Consider the following 17,321-nt stretch of genomic DNA (forward strand, 5'->3'; position numbering starts at 1 on the left):
ATATCAAAAATCCTGTCAGATTACCTTCTATTAGCTAGCTGGCTTTTAAAAGAATCTGTAAAAATCACATGTACAGTACATATTTTTGTTTATAGTATTAAACATAGCTATATTTTCTGGCACTGATAGTCAAAGATAACCTCAGATAAACATTGCTAAGTAAAAAGTTGACTAGCCAAATATGAACTAGCTACCTTAGCTTAAAAAAAAAACAAGACTCATTTATTAAGTTCTTCAGTTAAGATAGTTGCACTGAGGATTTCTGAGTTTTACCGGTGGCTTCGCTAACCCTCTAGGGCTCTAAAATATATGTCTATGAAAATACATGCGCATATATGAATGATAATGATTTCTTCAACCTACTTCCTGCCCACACTGCTATAAATAAACACAAAGACACGCCTCCTTATCCTACCGAAATGATTAATCGCATGGCGGATAAAGCGTCCATGCTGTGCTTCTAGCGCGAGGGTCATGTGAGCAGTACATACACAATAACAGTGTCAGCTAAGAATCCTGTGGTACTGTTTACCTGGGAAGAACTGAAAACGCATAAATCATATGTGCAGTTCTGCCAGTGTTTGACCTACACACACACACACACACACACACACACTTGCACAGGGAACACTCCTGTAGGAAGGTCCTGAGGTAGCCGAACCTGACACCACTGCGAGGTTACAGTCATTATGTAGAAACTCAACTCAATCTGTCAGACATGTTCAAAGTCACTGCTAACATTAACACACTCACTCACTCACTAGAAGCATCCTAAAGTATTTTGCACCAAAAGCCATGTTTCTGGAAATTCTGTAGCAAAATATATAGTTTACTACCCATACTACTGTAGTAAAGAGTATGTTCAACCTTACTATCATACTAAAGGATATGAACTACCCATACGTCTATATTAATGAGTATGTTAAAATACCATGGGAGCCATACTCCCATACTGTACCACATAGAATACCAGTATAGCATATTGCCCATCCTGTTGTACTAAAGTGTATATTGAAATAGAATGACGACAATGTGCTACCACACTGAATCATATGCTAAATTAGTATGGACCTGATAGTAGCTTACAAAACGGTATATTACAATAGTTCCCTACTCCTACTCACATACAAGGTCAAAATAGTATTTAACCGACCAGTAGTTTAGCATTTGTATTACGATACCTTACAGAGTCATAGTAGCATTTCAACATCCTGCTTAATAAAATATTCATTACTATATACTGGATTAAAGATGCTGCCGTTAAAAGCCGTAAATAATAAGCCTGCGTACTACACTACTATATAGCATGTATATTCTCTAGTGCACCAGTATCAGACTGTACCACCTCTGTAGCATGATGGCATTCAAACGATGCGCATGGTGTGTGCTGTCCTTCTCAGTGCCTGTGTAAAAACTGACTCTTCATTCATAAGATGAGATTATGATCAGATTTCGGTTCTTTTGACATTGTCAAAAACAACTGATCTGAAATCAGCACTGCAGCTAAAAGAAGCTGCACTGCAGAAAGAACAGGGCGAATGGAACAGAATGAAGTACAACTTAAAAAAAAAAGACGAGGGAGGAATGATGAGGAGAGAGAGAGAGAGAGAGAGAGAGAGAGTGTGTGTGTGTGTCAGGCAAAGGAGAGGAGAGGAGAGAAAAGTTGAGTTAGAGCCAGATTTTCTTCAGCAGTGAGAAGGAGGCTCTTGTGTTTATATTGCAGTAAAAGAAAGCGCACTGCTGCTCTGCTGTTTCTCTGTCCCGGGATGGAGTGTGTGTGTGTGTGTGTGAGTGTGAGTGTGTGTGTATGTTCGATGACTGATGGTGAGTGCCTGCACGTGTGTTAGAACATCAGGAGCAGAAGAGCTGCGGTGTATAATCCTGAAGGTGCTTTGGCTTAGCGTTGTCCTCTGGAATTCTCGCTATAGGACACAGAGAGTTAGCTGAGCATCGGAAGAGGTATAACACACACACAGACACACACACAGACACACACACTTGATTTTCACATTGTACATTTATACTGTTGTTCATAGTTTACTATTCTTAATCTCTTTCTCTTTTTGTATCCTTCTGGCACTTGAAGCCTACACACACATATATGAGCACAAACACAACCCGGAATCTTTCCTCATAACCTGGAGCTCCTGCTAGGACTCAGTTGAAGGTAAACCAAACTCTGAAGGAAGCACCCAGAGTTTTATGAAACATTTATCACGGTGTGATCCAGGTTTGGACCAAACCACCAAAACATCAAGAGACGGACAGAATACTTAGGAGTGCAGAACGGCGGAGAGACGTCGTAAATGACTGAGAGATGGAGATCCTGAAAGCCAGAAGGTTCCTGCCAGAAAAAAGCTCTGTCAGCCTTCTACTAATGGTCATTTTCAGTAAGAGTGCTGTTTTCTTTTCTCTGCATGGACGAGAATAATAAAAAAAAAAACAGAGGTGTAATAAAGTTAGATTAAGAAACACGTTATTTAGTTTGTGGAACCTTTAAACCCGCTGCTTTTCTTTCAGAACGGGTTCAAGGACAAATAAGTGTCATCCACACTACTACACTAAATATAATCCAGTACTGTACCTTAACAAACAGGCTGCCACTGAAAATTTTCTCAACAGTATATCAGTATACAGGATATGTATTTTTAAAATATAATGGCTCCTATACTGCTGTATTAAATTACACCTCAAATATACTGTAGCATGCTTCCATACCACTGCATGAAGTACAGTAGTGTGTCAGTAAAGCATGCAATTTAATTTATACTACAGTACTAAATAGTACATAAACATAGTATGAATTCCATACTACAGTATGTATAATCCATACTAAATAGTAGGTCAGTAATCAATGCCACTCAGACTGATGTCTATTCTATTGTTAATTAAAATAATTTAGCTTTACTTAATATGTCCTTATTAAAGAAACCATGAACCATGATTTTTTCCCCAGTTAAGCCCTTTGGGTATTCATACGTTTACTGTCGAATCAGAATGCGATTTTTTTGTGCTCATTCAAATTTGTTTATAAATTTGAGGTTCTTAGTTTGTTTCTGAAAAGTCCTTAGAGGTCAAGATAGAACTTCTATTTGCAGTGAATATCTTCTCAAAGACTTTTTGAAGGTTCTTCCTGGAACCATACAACAGAATGTATCCAGATATAACCTATTGGGAGCTTAGAATAACCTTCCTGCTTCAGCTCCCAGGGTCAGCTCATGATGTTACAGCAAATAAAGCACTGAACCGCACAGTGGATCTGAACTCTCTGACACGTCTCTGTCTTCTACAGAATCACTGGCTTAAATGAAACAATTTCTGGTTTTTTTTTTGGTTTTTTTTTGCTGGTCATGCATTATTCCACATGGTCACACAGCAGCTGTGTAAACACGTGCATTTTCTTTCTTTTACGTCATTATCAGGTGTGTGTTTGGGGTGAGGGTGGGGTGGTAGTGTCTGGCTTCATTTCCCTTATGACCAAGTGTCATAGTTTTAGAGTTTCAGGGCTATGGTGAAATAAGAGACTACGTTTTAAAGTGGAAAAGCCAATTCACTGAAGGTTAAATTTCTCTGGTAAACTTCTCTATTTATTCTTTAATTTTCTGATTAGTCATTTTGGATTTATAAGCCTGAACTTCAAAAGAAAGCATTATATGACTCACGACTTCAAACACCAAGCATCAGAATCTGGCTCTATGTAAAGTTTCTACCAAAACAAGCATGAAATCAGAATTCTATAGGAAAACACTCATAAGGATATGCCTTTAGTACATACAATCTGATCTGGGGTCAGTAGAAGTAAAGGAAAACAAAATGGTGCTACCTCAGCAGAATTGGAATGATGATAAAAATAGACACCAGTCTCACGATCAACAAGGGAAATTCATCCTTTGTCGATATCGATCTCTGACTCTTAGCTAACGAAATTGCTGTCCTCAGAACGTCCTGAAAACTTCTAAGGACGTTGTTAGGTAAACAAGTATAAAATACAGTGTCCTCATTACTCTACAAAAGCAGCTTCCAAAAAAATGGGATGTGATGTTCAGCAAGTCTATGAGGGTGTACAAACCTTTGGTTGTAGAGTGTATTGAGTATTGATATAAATTTAAACAGTTACATGGTGTTTTATGGAGACAGTGATGATGAAGGTAATTACTGTATGTGCACAGATTTGTCTGGTGTAGTGACCAAACAACTTAACATATCATTGGTTGAAAGGGTTTGGTGTGAACGATGCGGGGCTGCTGCTTTTCAATCAAACAGCGAATAAATAATATGCAAAATTAAACTAAACCGAGCGCCGGTTGTTATTTTTGTTGTTATTATTATTTATTTTCTCGTTTATGTAACAAATCTCTGCAAGTCGTTGCACTTTTCTGTATCACTTGTTTTGATGATTTGAATCCAACAAACTAGCTAGCTTATGGAAGCTTTTGGAACTAGCTAGCTTATCTACTATACGGTATACTGTATAAATGCGATATATTTTTGCTATACGTAAAAATTTGCTACAATTTACCTTCAGCATCATGTGATGTGTTTTTCTAGACCACCACGTTGTTATAACTGGTGTTTGATTATTTATTGTTGTTGTTACAGTGGAGTCAGCACGTACAGTAGCTGAGCTTGCTAGTTTGTAGACTTAAAAGCTTAAAGCCTCACTACTTGTCAATTTACAAGTTTTTTTTTTTAGCTTTAGCTTTAAAAATTAATGAGAATTAAATGGAAAAGATTCAGTTCCTGTGTAGCTACTGTATTTGTGGTTTGTTGTGTTATCCTGTTAGTCACTTCTAAAAACTAACCTACCGCAATATGCTAAAAATACACACCGCAATATCTACGGATGTTTCTGGCCCTTTGTATTCGGTTACACCGTCTCCAGATCCAGAACATTTCTGTCTCTGGAATTTTTCACTGTCCCAAATATACAAGAAATAAGGACATCTCTCAGGAGATGGAAATAACAAACATTTAGGCTATGTAATAAAAGATAAAATGTTCTTTAGTGGTTTATAACTGATCAATATTCTACCATGATGTTATACTGTGTGTTTTTCCCAACATGGGCTGAACTGTGACCAGTGTCTGTCTCTCACCCTAGATAAGAAAGTATATTACTAAGTAAATTTGCATGGCATCAGCAGTATTTTTCTGAACTTCTTAGTGCGTTGCGGCTGAGAGCAAGAATTAATTGATGTCCGGACAGACAGCGGGTTCAGTGAAGGAGTTGATTCTTGCCATCACTGCAGCGAGAGTGAGAGAGAAGAGAGAGAAGAGAGAGGGGGAGAGAGAGGCTGTTTTTGTGAATGAGATTTTGCAGCATCATTGCTGCAACAGAGAAGGAAGGAGAGAAGAGAAAGGATCAAGCGAGAGAGAGAGAGAGAAAACACATTTCATTGCATTTACATAATACAGTAAAGAGTAAACACTGCAAGGTCCAGTAAATGAAGCACTGGATCTGATTAAATGATAGGTTTTGCACTCAGGGAAAATAAGCGCCACTTATCCCCTCAAATATTAGTCAAATTAATATAAATTTGTACAATAAAATTTTACTGGATAAACACTGGAGATTTTTACTAATATCGTCACCAAGTTGACATTCATTAGAAGCATTTTCGATATATATGACAGCTAAAAATTGGAATATAAGACCTGGTAATAACACGATTTATATATAAACAACGGTACTGTGTGTTGATAAAAAAAAAACAGAAAGCAAACTAAAATGTGTATAATGTTGCGATGTTCAGGTTTGGACCAATCAAACTGGCTGATAACCTTAAAAAATAAATAGTACATATCAAAACATGGCTAAAACTTAAATAATGGCTGGTCCTGATTCGCATTTCTTACCTTTTAGAACTGTATTAAGCTTTAATTCCTAGATAAGCAGAGGAAAAAAAAGAAAACCTTTCCGTAACACTTTAATAGGTGAAAAGAACAAGAGAAGTGAGAAATCAGGCGATTAAATAAGGGGTTTAACACTTAAAAAAGGAAAACACATGAAATTCTAGAGGAAACCGATAAAAATCTAATGTGCTCTGAGCTCTTTTTCCTGACTGAATGACCTGGAGGTTGGCGAACGTGATTGCTTGAAGATCCTGATTGTTCTCGGAAAGCACTGAGTGCAGGAAACAGCTTCAAATATGGTTTAGTTATCTTCGCTAGATAAATGCACAACCCCTTCCATAGCACTGCTCATCAGTCTGCTCATTCACAGAAGTAGATTTTTACATACATTTAATTATTGTTGAGCCAGCCAGGAGTCAGGGTTACAAAATGAATTATGAACGAGGTTCTACGCCTCACAGCGTTACCAGCCTGGAAAGTCTATGTTAATTTCTAAAAATGATCTCTAGCTAGAAATAACATAACAAATGGTTTAATCTTATGGTCGAAATGAGCATTGACTCAAGTTTCCTGACTATCAACTGATAGTTGATATCGGATCATGTCCTAGTCGGAGAAGCCACATAAGCCGTAGATATTTTGAATAGACTTATGCAAGGCATCATATTAGGTAAGAGAATTGTTAAGATTTTCATCTTGGTAAAAAAAATAAAACTGGAATATTGTTTCACTTTCTATTGGGCCTCATTTTGGTTTTAATTGTTACCAAATACCAGAGATGGGGGACTCGAGTCATATGACGACTCGAGTCAGACTTAAGTCGCAAATTTAAGACTTGCTTGACAAATATTAAAAAAAGACTCGACTTGACTTTGACTTGACATTCATGACTTGACTCGGACTTGAGTTTAATGACTCAGAGATGGGGGAGTTGACTTGACTCGAGTCAGACTTAAGTCGCAAATTTGAGACTTGTTTGACAAATATTAAAAAAGACTCGACTTGACATTCGTGACTTGAGACTTGACTCGGACTTAAGTTTAATGACTCAGAGATGGGGGACTTGACTTGACTTGAGTCAGACTTAAGTCTCAAATTTGAGACTTGTGACTTCTCTCACTCTCTCTCACTCATTTTCTACCGCTTATCCGAACTACCTCGGGTCACGGGGAGCCTGTGCCTATCTCAGGCATCATCGGGCATCAAGGCAGGATACACGCTGGACGGAGTGCCAACCCATCACAGGGCACACACACACACTCTCATTCACTCACGCAATCACACACTACGGACAATTGTTCCAGAGATGCCAATCAACCTACCATGCATATCTTTGGACCGGGGGAGGAAACCGAAGTACCCGGAGGAAACCCCCGAGGCACGGGGAGAACATGCAAACTCCACACACACAAGGTGGAGGCGGTAATCGAATCCCCAACCCTGGAGGTGTGAGGCGAACGTGCTAACCACTAAGCCACCGTGCCCCCCCATGACTTGTGACTTGTTTGACAAATATTAAAAAAAGACTCGACTTGACTTTGACTTGACATTCAAGACTTGACTCGGACTTAAGTTTAATGACTCAGAGATGGGGGACTCGAATTGACTCGAGTCAGACTTAAGTCGCAAATTTGAGACTTGAGACTTGTTTGACAAATATTAAAAAAAGACTCGCCTTGACTTTGGCTTGGCATTCATGACTTGAGACCTGACTTACTCCCACCTACTCAACTGAAGTATTGTTCATGTTATCGCAAATAGAAATAAATCAACATTTTCTTGTTTTCTCAAAGAAGTGCCGGATCAATACGGTGACTATTACAGTCCATTAGATTCGTTCACTGTTAAACCATCAATTATTACTACATAATTGTCATTGGAGACACTTTAGATTCTATTAGAAGACCATTAAACGCGTTTAGGATTAATCATAGGTCGCACGCAAATCTTTTATATCCCATTAACCGGTGATTTATCAGCATAAATGGGAAACAAAAAAGCAATACAAAGCTTTACCAACCATTACAAAAGCAGTAAAAGTATTGATCTTATAAATAATTGCAAAGTTGATGATCTTGTACAGGTTTTGAGGGACATTGTACCTCATTCACTCTCACTTTTCCTCTCTATAAGGTGTGTACGGGAAGCTGGAGGCACTAGAGATGAACGTTGGGAAGGTCCCCTTTCTGGAGGCGGTGAATGGGAGTGACGTCCTGCTGCCCTGCGTCTATGCCAGTTGTATCGGCATTAGGAAGCTATACTTCAAATGGGAGTTCAATGATAATGGCACCATGGTGAAGGTGAGGCCTTTTAGAGCCTTCTAGAAGAGAGGAGACAGAGCAAGCTAAATCTAGCCGAATAGACGACTGGAGTTAGACACAGATACATATACAGATATAGTTACAGGATACTGGAATCTGGTTATTAAGTCACCTGACAAAATTTTCTGACATACAAAGGTAAGCTGGGTGGAATGGTACAGGCTCAGGTTTATGGTTAAAGGTTTATCAAACTTGTAAAAGAATTGATTATTTAATTCATCCAGTCACATAACTTTGTTATCCAATCAGGTGTTGGACTCAGTGATCCCAAAAGATCACGCAGAGCCGGTGAACATGCACATTTGCCGCGATCGTGTGGAATATATGGGCTCCGCTAAGACAAACAATGTGTCCATAATGATCCTGAATGTGACCTTTGAGGATGCTGGCCAGTACACATGCTTTGGAAAGAACCCCAAAGAGATGGACAAGAACCACAGTGCCATCTTCACACTCAGCGTGGTGGATGAATGTGAGTGAAGTTTTCACACTTGCTGATTGCTGCTTCAGTTTCTCAATATGTCTCGGCTTAAATGTGTTCCACAATACAGCCTCTTCATGTGGTCTCTTTTTCTTCTGCGAAAGTTAGCTTACAAAATATTTCTTTTTTCATGCTACTGTATGTAATGTTTCCATGAAATGTAACTCTGAAAGGATTAAGATAAAGTTTCGAAATAGTTTTTTTAATAAATAAAAAGTCGTGCAGCCGGAGACGGTAGACAGTGTCAGAGAATTGACCATCAACTTGCTCTTCCTCTCTCAGTACGAGTTGTAGATAACACTCTGACCAAGATCATTATGTCATGTGTCGGAGGCTGCATAGCTCTGCTAGTGATCTTCATGCTGATTAAGAACTTAACGCTCTTCGTCCTTGCCAAACTTGAGGAGAAAAAGTAAGCACCGGCTTAAAAAACGAATGAAAATTTCCATTTTCCATACGTGTCGTCTATAATCTCTGACATACCTGATGTCTAAATGTGTCTATAACACCTAAACTCTCTCTCTCTTTCTCTGGTCTGCAGTAAGGAGTGCCTCGTCACCTCCTCAGGGATCGATAATACAGAAAACGGTCTGTCTGGCTCCAAAGTGACACCCAAACCTACACCAAAGAAAGTCTGAGAGCGACACACACACCCATTATATATGTATATATATATATATACAGGTGCATTGTGGTGAAATGAAGTTAATTTATTTCAGTAATTCAACTCAAATAGTGAAACTTGTGTATTATATAAATTCAGTACACATAGACTGAAGTAGTTTAAGTCTTCAGTTCTTTTAATTGTAATGATTTTGGCTCACATTTATCTCAAAACATTTTAATACTTCATAAGACCAATAAAAAAACATTTTTAGTGAATTGTTGTCCTTCTAGGGGGCACGGTGGCTTAGTGGTTAGCACGTTTGCCTCACACCTCCAGGGTTGGGGGTTCGATTCCCGCCTCCGCCTTGTGTGTGTGGAGTTTGGGGTTATGAGATTTGCGCTCAAGCTATTTTCAAGACTTTAATTTGGTTAATAACTTGTATAAATAACAGATCCACGTGGATCCACATAACAGATCCACATTTGTTAAATGTGAGGAAAAAATCACCACAATCTACTAAACTACTTCAATCTGTGTGTACTGATTTATATAATACATGAGTTTCACTATTTGAGTTGAATTACTGAAATAAATGAACTTTTCCATGACATTCTAATTTATTGAGATGCATCTGTATATATACATATATACAACATGCCAACCCCCTTCCTGCCTGGTCAACAAAAATAACACACAAAAAAACCACAGTACAGTTTGATGCATTTCTACATTCAGCATTTGATTATTTGTATGTGTGAAATGCGCAAATGATAACGAACAGAACGGGCGTATCGGGTTCTGCATATATTGCACACTTTCCTCTCAATATCTATATATTTCAATGCAATGTACAGTTAAATCAGCTGGATTCCAGCACTTGGGACTGCATGAAGCAATTTTGAGTCCTCAAAAACAAACAAACAAAAAAGGGGAAAAAGTATTTATTCCATCATTGAAATTTCTATATATTTTTAGGTAATTTTTGCTTAAGATTAAACCAGGTGCCTGTAGCTGCTTATGTCGCCCCCTATGGGTGGGTAGGACTATGCTAATGCAACACACACACACACACAGACACGCAAAGTAATGCAAGCAAAACAGAATACACACATAAAAATGTAGAAACTTGTAGCTGCTGCTAGCTGATGAATGAATACTTGAAAATCCCTAGTTTTTTTTTTTTCCTTCTAGAAGAAAACAGAAGTGCAAATAAAAAACACCGAAGATGCTGCTTCACTCTATTAAGCGATGCTTTTTCTAGCATGTTAAGCGCCACCACTTGTTTGTGTAACAGTAGAGGAACACGTTATATACAGACGTTTACTATAAGAGTAGAGGAATATGTGTAGTATTTTTTTTATACTAGAACACCTTATCGTATTAAACACATTGTAATATTAATGTAAGCTTATGACTAATTAAAAAACGATTTCTCAGCAACATATGAATGCTATATTCTGACATTAAGCAAACGGTAATCAGCATGAAATCAGCACAGGCTTATTAACTAACAAATACCGTGCTGTAACATGTATACATGTAAAAGCGTTTTGTATTTTTGACTGATGTTCATGGAATGATTTGGCTGCAATGATGATACTTTAGTGATTTTTATCATCATTATCTATTTAGAACTAATTTTACATGCTTGTTGGACGATCCTACATTCAAATAAATGAACTTTTTAACGCGGTGAGCTCTCGGACACATGATGTGAATTTTAAATCCCTGATTAAAACCAAACCCTGACGTGATACTCAAACCTGCGATGGTGGTGTTTTGGAGGAGACGCATTTCCGCTGCGCTAGTCTCGTGAGAATTAACTGTCTAACCGGTTTGCATTAATACTACACGAACTGATCACGCGCACTCAACATTATTCAAACTAATCATTAGAAACGTGTTTAAATTACGTTTATTCTTTTAATTATTCTTTTCTCAAATCTGACTGAACACATTTCTTTTTATTTCACTGTAAAGCTGCAATCATTTTAGTCTTCTGCAATATGACCTTCAAATATGACCTTTATTTTATTAAAAAAAAAAATATTCTTTATATTTCAGATTATAAAAAAAGTTCAGTATTCACTTCAGTAGTGCTAATGTTTAGCAGAATGTGTGGTAATGTTTACTATTAAAACTTATCTACATGCTAATGCTAGCTCATTCATAGACATGGACAGAAAATTACAGCTGCTATATAAATCTTATTAACAATCAGATGGACAATGTTTTCTTAGTCTGGCCTTCTGAGTTTTGCCACAAGACTTAACTTCTTACTTCTGAACTAATTTGTATTGCTAACATTTGCTAATTAGCCTGTCTGTTTTTGAGTTGATTATTCCCTAGATTCCCGATTATATTGTTAAAACCTCGCTAATGCAAAGTGGAAGAGAAAGAAACGATCCAGTGTCTGAAATACTAGTAAATTCCAAGCAGAAAGCATTATAAAGAATTGAAAGAATGTAGTTTAAAAGGAAGTATTAACGTGTTCTCAGCTCCGCTTGTTGACTCATTGCTCAGTCCTTTTTGATCCTGGTGACTTCCATTAGACGTTGTCAGTACTGGGATTTTAAACTCAAACACTGTGTCGCAAACGGAAACCTAAAGTCATTGTAAAGGAACAGAACTGAGTGGGTTTTACTTTTGCCTCCTCAACAAGATCGAGGTTTCTGGATTCTTCTCAAGGAAACGGTAGATGAAATGGAAATGCTAAGACTTTTCATATGACAATGTAAAAGTTTGTCATTGTAAATTGTGTAAAGATATAAATGCTGGTTTGAAACCAAGGTTAATGTGGCTTCGTAGCTTATACTTATATTTGTGACACGGTTACAATAAGATCAAAGATTCTATTACGGTTTAATTTGATGTATTCCAGCAAAATTTTACCTGTTATCTAGATCTATAAAGTTTTGAGCACTGACCGCATTATAACCTCATTCACATTGCCTTACATGAGTGATTATATGGAATTTAAGTCTTAACTTAGACCGGTTTCTGTACGACTTTGTGGTAAAGAATGAACATCTATTAAAAAAAATTAAAGAAAAAAAAAAAACACACACACACACAAGACAAACAATTTCTTCTTATAAGATTATCCAAATACAAGATTATTAATCCTATTTTCTGGCATAATTTATTCATTTTAAGATTCAAATTTTCAGATTGTTTTCTAAATCAAAATGCAAAAAAATCTGACAACCGAACAAGGAAATTTAACACTTAGAAATCTTAAATGCCTAGAAATTAGTTTAAAAATCTTGTATTTGCTATATTATATTGCAGTGTAATAAACAGACAAATATATTACTGTGATAATTCAGCAATAAGCAATAAACCGCACTGTAGCTACGAACCAAATGAAAGGAAGTTAGACTCAATGACAGATCGGGAAAAAAGTGTGAACATCAGTAAACATGAAAATAAAAACCTCTTCCAAGTTTGATCTTGAGCTTTTACTTTCAACTGCAATCATTACATGAATGGAAAAAGAGACGTAAAGACATAAAACCTTGAAGCTAATTTCCGCTATATAAATATATATTATTGTTATTTTTTATCTTTACTTACAATCGCTGATTTGTTGTTTAAAATGTCTGAGTTGCTGGATGATGTGTCACTAACTGCTGCATTAAATGATCACTGCTGTAAATCCTCTGAATGTCTGGTTATTGGGGTTTAAAGGGAAATTTACAGCTTGTTGGGGTTTTTTTCTGCGAATGATACATTCCTGGGGACACGGTGGCTTAGTGGTTAGCACGTTCGCCTCACACCTCCAGGGTTGGGGGTTCGATTCCCACCTCCACCTTGTGTGTGTGGAGTTTACATGTTCTCCCCATGCCTCAGGGGTTTCCTCCGGGTACTCTGGTTTCCTCCCCCGGTCCAAAGACATGCATGGTAGGTTGATTGGCATCTCTGGAAAATTGTCCGTAGTGTGTGATTGTGTGAGTGAATGAGAGAGTGTGTGTGTGCCCTGCGATGGGTTGGCACTCCGTCCAGGGTGTATCCTGCCTTGATGCCCGAAGACACCTGAGATAGGCACAGGCTCCCATAGAAAATGAGTGAGTGAGAGTGAAAAAATAAAATGTCAATTTAATTCTTAAATCTCTTTATTGAAATATTTATTTATAAGTTTCCAGTGTGACTGTGATAAAAGAAAATGCATGGTACAATTATGAGCTCTATATATTTTTAACACAACACTGATCCAAACACTAAAATAAATTAAAAAAAAACACCCCAAAGGCCTAATATTTATTTTAAAATTTATATCCACCACAATACACCAATAAGCATGAGCACATTTCTATTATGCTAACCGTTACCCAGATATCCAGTTAAACATCGTGTGTCCCATCTTCCTGGACCATTAGATGCATTTTTCCAGTGCATCAAGTTCTTAAGGGTATTGCTGTAAAAAAGGAAAACGAAAAGTGTGCCATAGCACATAATTTGAGACACGACAAGACCGAGTTCATGTAATAAACTAAATAAATCTCATTTCCACACACACACACACACACACACCTCCATGGTGCTGTAAATCCAGTTCAGTAGCTGTCTGACGTCAGTGTAAACTCCAGGCAGACCTTTACGGGCACAGCCGCTTCCCCAGCTCACTACGCCCACCAAGTGCCACCGGGATGACAGGAAAACCAGCGGACCCCCACTATCCCCCTGCACAGAGAGCCATTAAACCATTAGTGTAAAGCATCCACTCTATACAAGTTCCTTTGAATGATCGGTTACCATAAACACATTTAAAGACTATTCAGTAAAAGATGATCTTTTGACCAGTGGTACAGGAGAATGAAGAAATGATCACCTGACAGGAATCTACTCCTCCTTTCAGAAAGCCAGCGCACAGCATCCTGGGAGTGAAGGCAGAGCCGTAGATGGATGCATTGGAACATACAGACGTGTCAATCAAAGGAACCGTGGCTTTCTGTAGAACATCTGACAGCTGGCCTGAGAGTGTACAGTGTGGGAGGACGTTATCATTTTTCCATCATCATATTAACGACTTACCTCCCTTCCTTGTGGTATGCCCCGCCCACTTACCATACGCCTCACTTACCGTTTTCATGTTGTACGCCCCATCCTGTCACAAAAAGGTCGTCCCCCTCCATGATTGACAGCTGGTAGGGGGGAAGGCAGACTGGATGGATTGAGGCTGCAGGAAGAAATGGAAAGTTGTTTTCAAATCGGTGCCAAAAGACAAAACAACGGGCTAGTAATGAAGTCCAGCAATGCTACTACAAACAGATAGATAAAAAAGTGATGGAAGCTACACCTCCAGGAAGAACATCGGAGGCGAGTCGGACCATGGCGATGTCATAATCATGGGTCACAGAGTTGTAGGCTTGGTTTAGCAGGATGCTCTCCACTGACACAGCCCCAGATGAGGTTATATAGGTTTGGCCTAAAACCACACTCCACTGGCTCAGTTCTTTGGTTCTTCTGAAAAATATTAGAGAGAAAAAAAATAGAGTCATCGTAGATTACATGTACAACAATGTGTGTGTGTGTGTGTAAATATGATACATACCCAGTGAAGCAGTGGGCAGCACTGATTAGCCATTGTGTCGAGATCAGCGATCCTCCACACACATGCTGTGTGTCCCAGTGCAAACTGACCTGCCATGGCCACGATTCTATGGTCGTGTCTGTACCACCAACGATCCGGTCTTCACCAACCACCTCACCACAGTCTACACACACACACACACACACACACCCTCTCAGTCTCAAAAAGCCTACAAGCACCGATCAGGCAAGTTGCTAATCACCAATTACATAAATTAAATTAATTACACACACACACACACACCTGAGCAAGACAGCGATATGACCGAGCCGGAGTTGCACTCATCTCTAAAAGAACACACCGCATTAACACAAGAACAAAGATTCGGCATCAACACCATGAACGTTGATATTTGAAGCATGAGGTAAAATTTGTTTTACCTCATAGTGAGTGCACTTTGAATGCTTGCACTCGCATCTTGGCCCTCGTCGTTCACCACACTGAAGGCAGTCTGTAGGTCGGGATGTAGACTCTTCACGGGCACTTGTATACTCCGTGGGCTACTACGACAAAACAGGATGGGATCCAATTTTACATTTGTGCTCCTAAAGTTCTAAAATCCAACAAAAGGTCAGATTTCCCACCAGAAATGAAGTCATGATTTATTGTTTTTTCAGAGAAGGCAGTAAACACCACAACTGGGAAAAGATACAAATTACACAATGATGATACACAGCTGAGCTTCATCCATCATCCAGCTCGAAGTAGATGGATGAATTTTGTGCCTAGAGTGAGGACTTGACACATCTGAGCCATTAATAACCTCACTGTCACTTACAGTAGAGGAGAAGAGGTTTGTTGTCCTCTTGCCTTTTTTGTGTACGTGTACAAGCCTGACCTAAGTGTGTGGTTGTTTGTGTGCTTACTGTGTGTAACCCAGTTGCTGGCAGGCTAATCGAGTGTGTTGCGTCCTCCAGTTGTCAGCACACACAGTGCTCCAGGTTTCGTTGTTCACAAAAACCTGCAAAATCAAACTCTCGCCCATCAACCTCACTACACACACACACACACACACATTATATATAAACATAAACAACAACACCTGGAAACACACATAACTGCAGACTTGCATGTTTTCATGCTTGTGTGCAAATACACACCTGGATATATGGTGTTGATCCTCAGGCTGGACACACAGTTGATCTCGTCCTCTCCAGCATCACAGTCCATCTTCCCATCACAGGCGTTTTCAATGGGAACGAACGCCAGCGACTGAGCGCAGAAGTAAAACGTCGTGTTTACGTATCTGACGACTCAGAGAAAATATAGCAGAGAGAAAAAGACGGACAAACGTTGGTGTCTTACATTTTCTCTTCGACTCTGAACGTACAAACTTGAAGACTTTTCTGCAATGCAATGCCTTAAGTAAGGAAGTAAACATGTTAGGGACAAGTCACCCCTGTGGGTAACAGAAAATGTGAAGATTCTTACTGTAGTGTATTCCTAGTGCCAGGATCACCAAGATCAGCAACACGCAGCAGATGATGATCAGTGCCAACCTCATCCTCTTCTTGTTCTCAGTCTGTAACTTTGATAACCTCCTTGAATGCACAGGCATGACCTCTGTGTGTATGTTACATTAAAATGTCCAACCAAATCAATGGCATAACTGTAACACTGCTATGTAGTGTGTGATGTAGCATGTGTGTGTAACTCACGTTTTTTTTTGCTGTGTATAGGTGTGTGTCAGGTAGAACATGCACACCAAAGCATATGTTCCTGAAAGACATACCTGACCAATGGGAATGCAGGGTTTTCCTACGACATCACATATCTGCAGGTGTCCTTAATGAGTCCTGATGACCTGAAGCTGGTTAATTAGAGCCTAGGTGTGTGTGTGTGTGTGTGTGTGTGTGTGTGTGTGTGTGTGTGTGTGTGTGTGTGTGTGTGTGTGTGTGTGTGTGTGTGTGTGTGTGTGTGTGTGTGTGTGTGTGTGTGTGTGTGTGTGTGTGTGTGTGTGTGTGTGTGTGTGTGTTAATTATGTGAACCAACAACAGACTTTCGCGTGTCACAACACTTTCTGACATTGGAGCAAGTTTTTGCAGCAAAATTACACACCTCACCACACCAGCAGATGGCAGCACAATTAAGTTCTGGGTCTGGGTTTGTCTGCGCTTTATGACTTTATTTTGTGATAAAGACACATACAGTAAAGTCACACTGAAAATGATTAACGTTTCTTTGTTGAGGTTGAAAAGAAAAAGTGATGATATAAGTCTTTTGTAAGGAAGGAAGACTTCACTTCATCTCTGACTCCTTCCCTCACAAGGTAAGAGAAAAGTGACAGTACACAGAAAGTGTTACTGTGCTGCTACAGTACAGAGGCTTACCTGAGGGAGAGACAGCGGCCCCTATGCCTTCCGTTGAGGGCAGCATCTGATCTTTAGGTGAGATATCAGAACTGGTCTAACCTCAGAGACAGAAAGCCTCCTGTAGCTCCATGTGACTGTGTGTGTGTGTGTGTGT

At 38.9% G+C, this 17,321-nt stretch overlaps 2 protein-coding genes across 3 annotated transcripts; one reads left to right on the forward strand and one right to left on the reverse strand.

The window, feature by feature from the left end:
- The first annotated feature begins 1,670 nt into the window (after positions 1 to 1,670).
- scn4bb (sodium channel, voltage-gated, type IV, beta b) lies at positions 1,671 to 9,311 on the forward strand. Its single transcript, XM_060863192.1, has 6 exons — positions 1,671 to 1,959; positions 2,087 to 2,390; positions 7,987 to 8,153; positions 8,424 to 8,646; positions 8,938 to 9,067; positions 9,197 to 9,311. The coding sequence occupies exons 2-6, from the start codon at positions 2,318 to 2,320 to the stop codon at positions 9,291 to 9,293; spliced, it is 690 nt and encodes a 229-aa protein (XP_060719175.1). The 5' UTR covers positions 1,671 to 1,959; positions 2,087 to 2,317; the 3' UTR covers positions 9,294 to 9,311.
- A 4,111-nt stretch (positions 9,312 to 13,422) lies between these two features.
- On the reverse strand, positions 13,423 to 16,572 carry tmprss4b (transmembrane serine protease 4b). Of its 2 annotated transcripts, none has more exons than XM_060863096.1 (11): positions 16,287 to 16,572; positions 15,956 to 16,108; positions 15,722 to 15,848; positions 15,236 to 15,355; positions 15,099 to 15,142; positions 14,817 to 14,979; positions 14,562 to 14,728; positions 14,346 to 14,441; positions 14,094 to 14,236; positions 13,796 to 13,945; positions 13,423 to 13,679 (listed from the first exon to the last, which is right to left on the reverse strand). In XM_060863096.1, the coding sequence occupies exons 1-11, from the start codon at positions 16,411 to 16,413 to the stop codon at positions 13,668 to 13,670; spliced, it is 1,302 nt and encodes a 433-aa protein (XP_060719079.1). In that variant the 5' UTR covers positions 16,414 to 16,572; the 3' UTR covers positions 13,423 to 13,667. The 2 variants fall into 2 exon arrangements, with proteins under 2 accessions (XP_060719079.1, XP_060719078.1); XM_060863095.1 differs by having other exon boundaries at positions 15,236 to 15,358; positions 16,287 to 16,570.
- Positions 16,573 to 17,321: the final 749 nt, after the last annotated feature.

The sequence above is a fragment of the Tachysurus vachellii genome, chromosome 26 (genome assembly GCF_030014155.1).
Source record: "Tachysurus vachellii isolate PV-2020 chromosome 26, HZAU_Pvac_v1, whole genome shotgun sequence".
Taxonomy (NCBI): domain Eukaryota; kingdom Metazoa; phylum Chordata; class Actinopteri; order Siluriformes; family Bagridae; genus Tachysurus; species Tachysurus vachellii.